At 41.1% G+C, this 14,382-nt stretch overlaps 1 protein-coding gene across 1 annotated transcript in view; it reads right to left on the reverse strand.

Moving 5' to 3' along the window:
• The window catches only part of LOC109920206 (sorting nexin-31-like), a 63,657-nt gene that overhangs the window by 1,541 nt on the left and 47,734 nt on the right, over positions 1 to 14,382 (reverse strand). The window contains exons 6-7 of the mRNA XM_048595826.1: positions 11,694 to 11,768; positions 2,631 to 2,690 (exon numbers count right to left, since the gene is read on the reverse strand). Coding sequence (XP_048451783.1) covers positions 2,631 to 2,690; positions 11,694 to 11,768 — 135 coding nt within the window. The remainder of the gene's footprint in view (positions 1 to 2,630; positions 2,691 to 11,693; positions 11,769 to 14,382) is intronic.

The raw sequence follows: 14,382 nt of genomic DNA on the forward strand, positions 1-14,382 counted from the left end.
CTGTCAATGTAATAGTAAAGGATTTTGTTATGGTGATGGATAGAAAAGAACACAGAAGTTCTCAAAAACTTAGTCACAAGATACCCGAGCTAGATACGATGTATCCAAGATCCTGAGGGAAGTCAGAATGAAAATTACCAGTGATCTGGTTGCGACTTTCCAATCCTTCTTTGGTATTCAAGAGGTATCAGAGGACTGGAAGAGTGTTAATAATGCATCTTGGTTTTTAAAAAAATTAAGAGGTATTGACAAGTCTGCCACAGGCCATTCAGCCTAAAGTCACTGGTGGGAAAGCTCTTGAGGCAGTGTCCCAGGAAAAAAGTTAAGTGGCAGGTAGACAATTATACTCTAACAAACAACGGCCAACACACAAGCTGAAACAAATTGCATACATCTAACTCGATAGAATTGAGAATAGTATGTTTGATGTCCAGCCTTCAGAGGTTAAGTTATGAGAAGAGGATTGATGGAGGGCAGAGCAGTGGACATGATCTACATGGACTTCAGTAAGGCATTCAACAAAGTTCCTCATGGTAGACTGGTTAACAAGGTTAGATCACATTGAATATAGGGAGAAGTAGCTATTTGGATACAGAACCAGCTCAAAAGGTAGAAGACAGAGGCTGGTGTGGAGCGTTGCTTTTCAGACTGTAGGCCTGTGACCCATGGTGTGCCACCAAGATCAGTGCTGGGTCCACTACTTTTTGTCATTTATATAAGGGATTTGGATGTGAACATAGGAGGTATGATTAGTAAGTTTGCAGATGACACCAAAATTGAAGGTGTAGTGGACAGCGAAGGACACTACCCCAGAGTACAACGGGATCTTGATCAGATGGGCCAATGGATCAAGGAATGGCAGATGAAGTTTAAAATTAATGCGGTGCTGCATTTTGGAAAGGCAAATCAGGGCAGGACTCATACACTTAATGGTAAGGTCCGTGAGTGTTGCTGAACAAAGACGTCTTGGTGTACAGGTTCACAGTTCCTTGAAAGTGAAGTCATGGGTAGATAAGATAGTGAAGGCAGCATTTGGTATACTTGCCTTTATTGGTCAGAGCACTGAGTATAGGAGTTGGAAGGTCATCTTGCATCTGTACAAGACATTAATTATACCACTATTGGAATACTGCATGCAATTCTGGTCTCCCTGCCATAGGAAGGATGTTGTGAAACTTGAAAGGGCTCAGAAAGTAATTACAAGGGTGTTGCCAGGGCTGGAGGGTTTGAGCTATAGGGAGAGGCTGAATAGACTGGGGCTATTTTCCCTGGAGCGTCAGAAGCTGAGGGGTGACCTTATAGAGTTTTATAAAGTCATAAGGGCATTGATAGGGTAAATAGACAAGGTCTTTTCCCTAGAGGAGTCCATGGACGAGTTGGACTGAAGGGTCTGTTTCCGTGTTGTATATCTCCATGACTTTATGACTGTAAAAGAGATTACACAAATTAGGTCTGTATTTTCTAGAATTTAGAAGATTTCAAAGTTTAACAAGAAAACAAGATAACTATTTTCACTGGTTGGGGATTCTAGAACCAAGGGCCATAGTCCAAAAATTACAGCCCAACTACTTAGGAGAGATGTTTGGAGGCACTTCTATACAAAAAGCTTAGTAGACATCTGGAACTCTCTTCCACAAACAGCAGTGGATTTATAATATCTTTGCTTAACAAATATTTAAGGGATATGGGCCAAAGGCAAGTTAGGAGTTAGGCCACAGATCAGCCATGATCTCACTGAATGGCAGAACAGGATCAGGAGGCTGAATGGCTTACTCCTGTTTTAATGTTCCTATAATTTGTACATGAGCTTTCAAAGGTATTTTATTTAGTTTACGGTGAACCTTTAACAAACTTAAGCCCATGGGATTAAAAGGCAGAGGCAGTACTGGATACAAAATTAGCTAAGGGGCAGAAAGTAGAATATGATGAAAGTTTTTCAGGCTGAAGCACTTTGAGGTGTTATCTCATTGAAGGCACTATGCAAATGCTATGGTTGTTAATTGTAACTGATTGCAGGTGAACAGAGACACTGGTGAAATAGCCAGGCACAAGACAGATTAATTTTAAACATAGAAATATATAACAGGATTTTGCCAGAAAGAATGCGAAGAAGGAGTACAACCTAAGTGGGGACAGTGTTAAGGGAAATGCACATTAGGCACACCTGGTGGGGCACATATTCTCAGATCTTTGAAGGCAACAGCATTTAGAAGTTAATCATTTGGAAGTTAGTTACTTTAAATTTATTGAAAATTGAATTTAAGTGATTAACAACATTAAAAACAATTTAAACAGTTTGTATGTCTTACAAATCCTAACCGTAAGGGCTCTTATAGTGTATAGGTAGTGTCCCTACCTCTGATCCAGAAGACTTGAGTCCAAATCCCACCTATTCCACAGGTGTGTCACAACACATCTGAACAGATTGACTAATAAAATGTACAAACACTCACCATTCCTCAATTTCCTTTCCTGAAGGTGCTGACTGATGTTGACACAGTTGTTTGGTTGAGTTTCTCATGGCAATCTTATACAAGAGAAGGGACTTGACTCGTATGGATAAAATAAGAAATGAAAAACTACCTAATACTCCTGCCTAGCCCCTCCTAACAATACGAGCATATACTCACCAAAGCAGTCAGCGAGCCCCAGGGTGTGGTCCTATATTCTGATTTTGCATTTTCAATCTGCTATGGAATGTAAATGTAGTTCAGCAGTTAATTTATATGTCATGGCAGGACAAGTTACAACTTAGATTGAATTAATTCAAGAGTTTTAATCCAGAGCAGTTCATAGTAGGTATATTAAGTGTATGATACTATCGTGCCAGATTTTTCTTTTGAACAAGGCAGTTCATATCTGCACTTATACACTTTACAATCTGGCATATATGTGTGGGATTACACCAAAATAAGATGCCTCTCTATTAGAAGCATAAACATTTATAACAAGGTGGGTACCAGTGAAAATTTAACCCACACTCATCAAGGACGAGTGAAAATCCAAGGCTCAAACACTACCATATCGTAATTGGCCCCACCATTGGGACCAAAACCCAGTCCCCCAGCCCACGGGGAAAGATGATGGGAACCAGGGGGTAGATATTACAGGCAAAACCAATTAAGAAGCCACTCTCGGGACTGCTGTTCAACTGAGGTCAGCTCATCAGAGCTGCCAGGACAATCAGAGGACTGGCAGCTCTGTAGCACCACTGAAAGTGATAACCGCTGTTGTGGCCACAGGAAGAAGAGGGTGTTGTTGTTGAGAGACCCCTGAAGGCCAAGCAGGCAAGTTTTTTTTTAAAATGTCTCTGTATCAGGGCCATACAGGCAAGCCTTGGCAATTAGAGATGTTAGCCTTTCAGTTGCAGCACTTGGGTTGCAGGGGCAGCCATCTGATGCCCCTCCAAGGAGCAAGCAAGGCCCAACCAGCCCACTAGGGAACCCTGCACTGAGAGGCTTATATAATTTACCACACAGTTGGTAAATGGTGTTTCATACCAAGTGTAAACTCATTTTGAGGAAAGATGAACTGATAGCAACTGCATGCTGCACTCTGGGGAAATGATTCAGAGTTAGCACTTTCATTTTTGTGGATGGATGCAGTAAAGTTGAAGTGTGTTGCAAGTTGTAATCGTTGTGAAATGCGTACATACCAGAAACTCAACCTATAATTCCTCTTAAGTGTTTACAGTTTCAAAAGGGTTTCATGAATTAGGAAGAAGCAACATTCTGAGGTGTAAATATGAAATAAGCGGGTTTCAATTCTAGGTTTTGTGCAAAAAAACCTAGAAGAGTTAACTGTTTAAATACAGATTCAATTCCAACAAGAATAATAAATACATATGCCCCATAAGCATTTGTACAGGAATACTTTCAACCAGGGTTGACTACTTTTCCAAGGTGACAGCAGGGGAGTTATAATTGGTCTCAGTGTCCTTGGCTGAGAAGACAATGTAAACTTTCCCTCTCACGCTGCACTCCCCAAACCTGGTCACTAATTCTAATGCATTTTCAAATATGGGGTCATTTGGTGTGGGCAGAATTGATCATAGCTGTAGTATTCCCTATAGTTAAATAGAATACCAACTTAATAAGAAACAGGAGGAGATGTCCATTTAGGCCCTTAAACATGCTCTACCAGTCAATAAGATCAAGGCTCATCTGATGTGGCCTTAACTCCGCTGCCTACCTACTCTTGATAACACAACTCCCTTGATAATCAATCAATCCAACACCGGCACCTCAATCAAAAATCTGTTCAACCTTAATTGGAAGATATTCAAGAACCTGTTCTCTGCTAGGGGAGAGAATTCCAACCACTAATGACCCTTTAAGAGAAGAATTTTTTGCTCTTCTCCACGTTAAATGGCTGACTTCTTATTTTGAAACTGTTTCTCCTCATTCTAGATTCCCACAAGGTGGGGAGACATCCTTGTAATATCTACCATCTCAGACTCCCTCAGAAGTTAAATATGTCAATATCAGCACCTCTCACTCCCAATTCTGTTGTTTCTTGGTTATTTTTGTTTCTTAAATCCACTTGTTTGGACATGTGATGCTCCCTCCAGGGCAGGTGGGACTTGAATCCACACATTTTAGCCTAGAAGTAGGCACATTACCACAATCCTTAGTTTTTTTGTATACAAACTTATCTTTGCAGCAAATTACCCTACCAAAGATGTGCAAATATCACGAAATGTTATTAATATCCAAATCAGCCATCAACAGAAACAGTTACTTCCATTAAAAACTGCACCTAATGGATCTGGCTGGATCCGAGCAGCGAAAAAAGTCCAAAAGCAAACATCTGAAGGAAGGAATTAACAGAAACCATTGATTGCGGTCCCTGGGTAATGTTATCAGCGCGCTTGGCAATGGAAATAATCACAACGCCTCTGTACTACACAGAGACTTAAAACTAATAAGATTGTTGCAAAAATTGCTTTGTGGAAATGTTAATGATAGTGCGTGTGGGTCCTGCTGATTTTAATATTGAATTAACTCATTGGACATTTTGTGGTGAGGAAGAGATACCCAATAAATTATAAATCAAGACATGTTGAGTGATTTCTGCCACTCCATTGTCAGCCTCATTAGCAAGCGGCCTAAATGACACCTCACTTATAGTATCCCTACAAGTTTCACAAACATTTTACACTTTCAAACTATTTGCTCAGTGAACTCACAACATACAATCAAGTTAGTAATTAAACTTCTAAGTATCCTTTTAACAATGAGATCATTGTGAATGACTAATCAATTTCTCTGGCCCAGAAAGGAAACAATTAGAAAGTATGGAGCCTTACACCTTCAGCTTGGGAATTACATTTTTATTCTTCATTTTGGTCTCTCCAATGGAATCTTTATTTCCCAACTTATTTCTCTATTTGGAATTCACAAATCCTAATTCAGCCTTCTTCTCAATCCTTCCATCTTATCATTTAAAGATGATCCCCAGTTTGTCCTATTGTTCATTGAAGTTCCCTGTACCTTCATGCTGTTTCACACCTCCACTGATTGTCAAGAGCGATAAATTATGAGTGAAAGGGTGCAATGAAAGTTCTAAATAATTGAACTCCATGCCAGTAAATCCTGGCCATGTGTGTTTGTCTCCAGAATCAAGCAACTCTCTTGGGTGTGAACTCAGATCTGAACTGTCATTCTAAGTTGGGAATGCAGAGACAAGTCAAATGACTCTGAAATGAGTCTGTGGGCTAATGTATGTGTGTGGCATACAATATGCTGGGCTATGCCCTTCAACCCACCCACCATGACCCTCTTTCTACGACACCAATCTTGGCCCTCCCTCATCTTTATAGTCCCTATGCCAACTTAGTGCCAAATTATGATCCTCCCCAAACTTTGCTCTACCCGCTCCATGCCAATTCACTTGCTATCCACCAGAGACCAACCTCAGAAACCATATTGACATAAAATGAAGTTGGTCTCTGTTGGTCACTATTAAAATATTACTATTAAAACAATTCACATTGATTAAAAAAAATCAATTGCAATGAAATTCCTTGAATGACTCTCTTATGAAAACATTTCTATTCTAGAAGCACAAAAATGCTTACTTAACACGCTGTGTAAAAAGGTCGTGTAATCAGTCATCCAGCATAAATCCCAACTTTTCACATTTAAAAAAAATTAAGCCCAATAGTTGACAGTTTTTACAGTTCCTTGACAGTCCCAAAGTTTATGTACTTCTTACACACAAGCATGTATCCTTTTAGAACCCCAAAGGAGCATGTGAAAGGCAACTTACTTCGCCCAATGGTGTCCTGTAACTAGGTTTAAAGAGGGGTACCCTGGCTATTTAAGAAAATATATAAACAAACCTGCTCTATTTTTTAATGTAAACAGGTGGAAATCAGTAGAAACAACCCCGTGCCAAGACTCAAACCAACATTAGTATAATACTTTTATGAATCTTAGATTTTAAATTGCATATCATTTAATCATTACTCAAATACATCAAGCAGACCAGACCAGAGATGTACAGCAGGGAAACAGACTCTCTGGTCCAACTTATCCATACTAACTAGATAGCCTAAATTAATCTCCCTAAACCCTTCCTATTCAGATGCTTTTTAAATGTCGTAATTGTACCAGCCTCCATCACTTCCTCTGGCAGCTCATTCAATACATGCACCGTCCTCTGTGTGAAAAAGTTGATCTTTACGTCCCTCTTAAATCTTTCCCCTCTCACCTTAAACCTATGCCCTCTAATTTTGGGCTCCACTACCCTGGGAAAAAAATCCTTGGTTATTCACTCTATCCATGCCCCTCATGATTTTATAAACCTTGATAGGGTCACCCATCAGTCTCCAACACTCCAAGGAAAATAGCCCCAGCCTATTCAGCCTCGCCCTATAGCTCAAATCCTCCAACTCCAGCAAAATACTTGCAAATCTTTTCTGCAACCTTTCAAATTTAACAACATCTTTTCTACAGCAGGGAGACCAGAACTGAATGCAGTATTCCAAAAGTGGCCTAACCAATGCGTGTACAACTGCAAGCTGATATCCCAACTCCTATACCCAAACCAATAAAGGCAAGTGTACTAAACCTGTGACTTCACCTTCAAGGATCTACGAACCTGCATTCCAAGGTCTCTTTGTTTGGCAACACTCCCCAAGACCCTACTATTAAGTGTATAAGTAGTCCTACCCTGATTTGCCTTACCAAAATGCAACACCCCACATTTATCTAAATTATACTCCATCTGGCCCATCAGCCCATCTGTTGTACTCTGAGATAACCTTCTTCACAGTCCACTACACCACTAATTTTGATGACATCTGCAGACCTACTAACCATTCCTCCTATAATCACATCCAAATCATTTATATAAATGACAAAAAGCAGTGGACCCAGCACCAATCATTGCAGCACCCTCCTGGTCATGGGCCTCCAGTCTGAAAAACAACCCTCCACCACCACCCTCTGACTCCTACCTTCACGCCAATTTTGTATCCAAATGGCTAGGTCTTCCCTGGATTCCATATGACCTAATTTGCTACCATGCACAATCTTGTTGAACGCCTTGCTGAAGTCCGCATAGACAATGTCCACTGCTCTGCCTTCATCAATCCTCAGTTTTTTTTTTGAAGAAGTGACAATCAAATTAGTGAGACATGATTCCCCATGCACAAAGCCATGCTGACTTTCCCTAATCAGTCCTTGTCTTCCCAAATACATGTAGATCTTGTCCCTCAGAATCCTTTCCAATAACCTACTCACATCACTGACTCTACGTCAGGTTCACCTATCTATAGTTCCCTCGTTTTTCCTTACCACCTTCCTTAAATAATGAGACCACAAGCTATTAATGAAACAAATATCTCAGCAAGGGGCCCAGCAATCTCAAATCCAGCTTTCTGCAAAGTTCTGGATAGTGAAGTGGTCACTCCTCAGGTGCAGGCTGCAGGTAGCCGGGTAACCACCAGAAGAGGTTTAAAAAAAAAAGGGTGAAGGCAGATAGTACAGGGTTCCCCTGTGGCCATTCCCCTCATTAACAGGTATACTGCTTTGGATACTGTTGTGGCCGGGGGTGGGGTGGAAATGACCTTTCAGGGGCTAGCAGCAGTAGTCAGGTCAGTGGCACTGTGACTCGCTCGGAGGCTCAGAGGGAAAGGGTGGAGTCCAACAGAGCAATACTGATAGGAGACTCAATTGTGAAGGGGACAGACAAGAGATTCTGTAGCCGCAGAAGGGGCACCAGGATGGTGTGTTGCCTCTGGGGTGCCGGGGTCAAAGAGGTTTCTGAGCAGTTGCAGAGCATTCTAAAAGGGGGAGGGTGAACAGCCAGAGGTCGTTGCGCACATTGGTACAAATGACACAGGTAGACAGAGGGATGGGGTCCTGTGAAATGAGTATAGGGAGTTAGGTAAGAAGTTAAAAAGCAGGACCTTAAGGGTAGTGATCTCTGGATTACTCCCAGTGCCATGTGCCAGTGAGGACTGAAAGGGAAAGATAGACCAGATGAACGCATGGCTGAGGACTGGTGTAGGGGGCAGGGTTTTCCATTCTTGGATCATTGGGATCTCTTCTGAGGTAGACATGACCTGTACAAGAGGGACAGATTGCACCAGACAGGGTCCAATATCCTCATGGGGAGATTTCCTAGTGTTACCCGGGAGGGTTTAAACTAGTTTGACAAGATCTGGGACTCTGAATAAGAGAGAGGCCATCGAGAAGTCAGGGGAAAATACATCAGCTGTCAAGAGCAAATTTACTATTCAGGATAGCTAGGGGCATAGTAAAGGGAGGGAAAAGACTTCTGGTTTAAAATGCATTTATTTTCAACTGGTAAGGCAGATGAGCTGACAGCATGGATTGGCTCTGGGGACAGAAACATGGCTGAGTGAAGGGCAGGACTGGCAGCTCAATGTTCCAGGATACAGAAGCTACAGACATGACAGAAGTACAAGTAAGCGAGGAGGGGGAGTTGCCCTTTTGATAAGGGAGTACATAACAACTGTGCTTAGACAGGATATTCTTAAGGGGTCATCAAACGAGGCCATATGGTTAGAATTTAGAAACAAGATGGGGATGGTCACTCTGTTGGGATTGTATTATAGACCCCTAAATAGCCAGCGGGTACTAGAGGAACAGATGTGTAGAGAGCAGATACCCGTAGGAATAACACAGTAGTATCAGTTGGAGATTTTAATTTCCCATGTTGACCGAGCCACCCAGAGGATAAAAGGCCCCGACAGGGTGAAATTTGTCATATGTCCAAGAAAGTTTCCTAAAATCAATATGTAGAGGGTCCTACTTGGGAATGCGCAACACTGGACCTCCTCTTAGGAAAGGAGGTTGGGCAAGTGTCTGAAGTGTCAGTCGGACAGCACTTTGGGTCCAGTGACCATAACGCTCTTAATTTTAACATAGTTGTGGTCAAAGATTGAACAGGTCCACAGGTTAAGGTGCTAAACTGGAGCAGGGCCAATTTTGGTGCCATTAAGCAGGATCTAGCAAAGGTCAATTGGCTGAATCTGTTTGAAGAAAATAGAATGACTGACAAATGGCAGGCTTTAAAAAGAGTGATATCAAGAGTCCAGGGAAAGTATGTCCCTGTTAGGGTGAAGGGAAAAGCTGGCAGGTTTAGGGATCCCTGGCTGATGAGGGATATTGAGGGTCTGGTCAGGAAAAAGGAGGAGGCATGCATTGGGTTTAAGTTATTGGGCTCAAGTGAATCCCTAGTTGACCATAAAAAGTGTAGGAGCACACTTAAGTGGGAAATCAGAACAGCAAAAAGACAGTATGAAATGGATTTGGCAGATAAGGTTAAAGATAATCCCATGATGCTTTATAGCTATATTAAGAGTAAAAGGGTGGCTAGGGAGAGAATAGGTTTCCTTAAAGATCAGTATTGCCGTCTGTGTGTTGAGCCACTGGAGACGGGGAGATTTTTAATGAATATTTCTCCTCAGCGTTTACTGAGGAAGGAGGAAGTAAGGGAACTAATGCTAAGGAAATAAGGAAAACAAGTGGGGATGTTTTGGACCGTATACACATTATCAGAGAGGAGGTGTTTGCAGACTTAAAGTGCAGTAAGTTGGATAAATCCTCAGGGCCTGATCAAGTCCACCCTCAGACATTGTGGGAGGCTAGGGAAGAAATTGCAGAGGCCCTTGCAGAGATTTTTGCTTCATCTTTAGCCACTGGTGAAGTTCCGAAAGACTAGAGGGTGGCTAATGTTGTTCCATTGTTTAAGAAAGGTAGCAAAGACAAGCCAGGGAACTACAGGCCAGTCAGCCTGACATCAGTAGTGGATAAGTTATTGGAGAGAATACTGAGTGACAGAATCAACCAACATTTGGATAAACAAGGTCTGATTTGGAATTGTCAGCATAGATTTGCACGCAGGAAGTCACGTCTGACAAATCTTTGAGTTTTTCAAAGAGGTAACCAAAGGGGTAGATGAGGGTAGGGCAGTGGACGTTGTCTGTATGGACTTTAGTAAAGCCTTTGGCAAGGTCCCACATGGCAGGCTGGTCAGGAGGGTTAGGTCGCATGGGATCCAGAGAGAACTAACTAATTGGATTCAAAATTGGCTCAATGGTAGGAAGCAGAGGGTGATGGTTGAAGTTTGCTCCTTGGACTGGAGGCCTGTGACTACTGGTGTGCCACAGGGGTCGGTGCTGGGACCTTTGTTATTTGTTATTTACATAAATGACCTGGATGTGAATGTACAAGGCATGATTAGGAAGTTTACAGATGATACAAAATTAGGAGGTATCATTGATAGCAAGGAAGGTTATCAAAAATTACAGAGGGATCTTGAGCAGATGGGGAAAATGGGCTGAGGATTTGCAAATGCAATTCAACACAGAAAAGAGAGAGGTGTTGTACTTTGGAAAGTCAAACCATACAGAGTATTTAAAATTTTACCAAATTAGTGTGAAAAAAAAAGGATCTAGACCCAAAACGTTAGCTTGCTCTCTCTCCATGGATGCTGTCTGAACCACTGATCTCCTGCATTTGTTGTTTTCAGCGAAAAAAATATTGTTTTGCGTCACAGATAACAAATTCCCTGATTCACAGGACGTTTTGCAATTATCTGCCTTCTTAACGCTAGCCTGCATCTTGCTAGAGCCCATACCATTGCAGATACCGCAAGCTGATAACTATATCATGGGCAACAGGAAAGTTCGGATTTTTGTGAACAATGGGAAAGCAGTCTGCCTCCTTAATCGGTGAGCAAGAAGCAGAGGAAGAACAAAGAAGGAAAGAGAATGAATGAGAGTCGGAGAGAGATAGAGAGGGAAAGAATTATTCTAAGAACGAAGGAAAGAGACAAAATGAATAAAAAAAAAATAAAACTTTGACATTTTGAACATTTCTTAATTTACTACATACAACTGAATACTTAAAAATTGTTCCCATTCTGGCACTGCATTGACAATGAACACCACTGTATAGTGCTTCTGCTATTAAGTACCAGGTTTGATCTCATGGTAGGTTTGTGCAAATTCACCATATTCTTACAACTAAAAATGCTAAGATGACATATCGTTTGTGTAGAACAAAAAGAAAAGTGATGCAAATCAATCAGTAGATTCTAGAGATTTGCAACTCTCAGTATCTCTCCAACATCTGAACGCAGTGGCTGATTTGTAGTTAATAAAGACTCACGTTGATAACATACTGTGATAGGTTTAGACATTCTTTAATACTTACCATTTCTGTGTATCCTGCAGATACCTTCAGTTTCTCTGTTACAATTTCTTGTATGCATCTACTAAGTAGAAAGGCCTGCAAAAGTTTATTATTAATAGTTATGGCAGCAACAAGATGTTTGTTCACATTTCAGTACATACACTGCCAGATTGGTGGAACCATTACTAGTTACTTATCTATTTGCTAATTGCAAAATAATGCCAGTTGAAATCATTCCTAACTAATTTCCCAACTACTTTAGTTAGGGACAAAAAAAAACTGTAGATGCTGGAATCCAAGATAGGCAAACAGGAGGCTGGAAGATCACAGCAGGCCAGGCAACATTTGGAGGAAAGGAGCAGTCGAAGGGTAATACCCGAAACATTGACTGCTCCTTTCATCCAGGTGCTGTCTGGCCTGCTGTGTTCTTCCAGCCTCCTGTTTGTCTTCCCAACTATCTTGTCCTCCCTTTTTTTTTTATTCTGCATCTTCCAATCCCCCATCTCTTGACCTGGCACACCTTAGAGTGGGAACTAAGTTAAATGGATCAGGAGCATCAAACTAGTGGCCTTCTTGCTCATCAGCACTGAGGATTGGTGTTTCAATACCTAGGGAACTCCACTCTAAACCCAAAAGTAATTGCGTTTAGAAGCAGAATTGCAAGAAATACAGCAAATGAGAGATCCAATGCACTGCAGTATGGAGTGGCAGGTGACAAGTGACAAGTAGATTTGTAGCTCAGGTTGTGGATGCTGTGGTTGGTTCGTTTGCCAAGCTGGTTCATTAGTTTGCAAACATTTCATTGCCCTGCTGGGTAACATCATCAGTGCAGCCTCCGATGGAGCGCTGTTGTATTTTCCACTTGCTATTTAAACTCTGGGATCCGTTGGAGTTGTTTACCTCATTTCCGGTTTTTCTTTGCAGTGGTGTATATATAGGGTCAAATTCTACGTGTTTATTGATAGCCTTCTTAGTGGAGAACCAGGCCTCCAGAAATTCCCATGCTTGTCTCTGTTTGGCTTGTCCTAGGTTGGGACAACGTCAGGATCCACACTTTTCATGCTCTATGTTTGCCCGTTCAACGTGAGTCTCAAATTGCCATTTATGGAGCTGAGGAATAAATTGCCAACTTCAAGCTCATTGCTAAGAGCGATGTGTATTGTCTTACAACAGGGAGAAGAAAGAAACAACCAGGTCCATAAAATTAACAGCTTTGGTAGCTTTTCTGTTCAACAGGCTCAAGGGGCTTAAATGGCTTTGTTCTGTATTTGTACTTCTAGCGGTCAACTGAACTTCTAAATGGTAGGGAGATTTTATTTGAACCTCACTACAACACATCCACCCCCATCTCCCCCATACCCTCCAACCTTGTCCAATGCTTCTTTTAATCTCACCGCGCCATTCTATAGATTACTTATAAATGGATCTTGTGGAACAGGAAATAGCTGCTCCAAATTCAAAGTATACCTTTCTTAATATTTTTATCACTAACTAAAAAGGGGTTTGTAGTAGATAGAAGCCACACAGAAATTTATGGCTTAGACTGTAATATACTTGCAAATAAAGTTATGCAATAAAGAGGGGAACAGTTACAGTGATAATCTGAAAGCTCGTAGCAAATTTATGATTCTTATATATGACTATAAAAGGGAAAACCATTTGTGGAGAAAACAATTTTTGGTAAACTTAATTTCGAAAGGGAACAGAGTAGAGAAATTCAGATAGGAAGAAGCTGTGTTTTTAAAATTTAGTGGAAGTAACAGAGTAACACTGAAGAAAAATTAATGGGACATAGTACAGCTTTTAACAAAACGATTGAAATTTCCAATCCTATTTTCATTTTCTCTTTCTCCTGTTGAAGAAAAGCTTCCACTCTATTATTTGTTGAAGTTTTCAGCTTGAATCATCATTGTTAGCAGTTTTGATTTAATCAACACATTGTGCTTCTTTGTTGAACAGTACAGGAACCGAGTTCCTTAAAGGTGGTTTATTATTGTCCTTCTCATGATCAAATCAAGTCTGTCTAAACTAGCCCCTCAAAAGGAGGAAAGCTAATAGAATGAAGAACAAACCTGATGGAACAAATGGCCTCCTCCACATATACTTTTCTTTAAAGAAACTTGAGCTAAGATCCTAATTAAGATCCTATTTGAGGAATACTCACTTCATACGGTAGTTCAAAGTGGCCCAAACCAACAGACATTTTTGAGCAGAATACAGAAAACACTTAACAACTGCAAGATGTTTCATTACTGAAACAGCTGCAAGAAACTCACTCTGATACCTAGGAAACTGCTACATACTGCAAATGCAGTGGGACAGGATCTCTGCTGATTAAGTGTCCCCACTGTGCACACTGTAGTCAGCAATTAAACATATACTTTTCAGATCCTAATACTGAGTGACCCACGTACACTACACCAGAGAAATATCATAGTGCCATTATGATGTTGGGTCAAAAGCCTGGAATTAGCACCGCACAGGACAATGTAACGAGTTGGACTGCAGAGTTTCCTGGTAACAGCTCACCACCACCTCTCAAGTTCAATTAGGGATAAGCAACAAATGGTGCCAATTGCCAGTAAAATCATGCCCCATGAGTTAAGAAAGACTTTTCCAATCCATTGTTAAAAGTCAGAAATCAAAAATCCCAACTTTCTCAGTGGCAATGGTACAGGTAGGCAATGGCCTAGTCGTATTATCACTAGAC

The sequence above is a fragment of the Rhincodon typus genome, chromosome 4, assembly GCF_021869965.1.
Source record: "Rhincodon typus isolate 14 chromosome 4, sRhiTyp1.1, whole genome shotgun sequence".
Lineage (NCBI taxonomy): Eukaryota > Metazoa > Chordata > Chondrichthyes > Orectolobiformes > Rhincodontidae > Rhincodon > Rhincodon typus.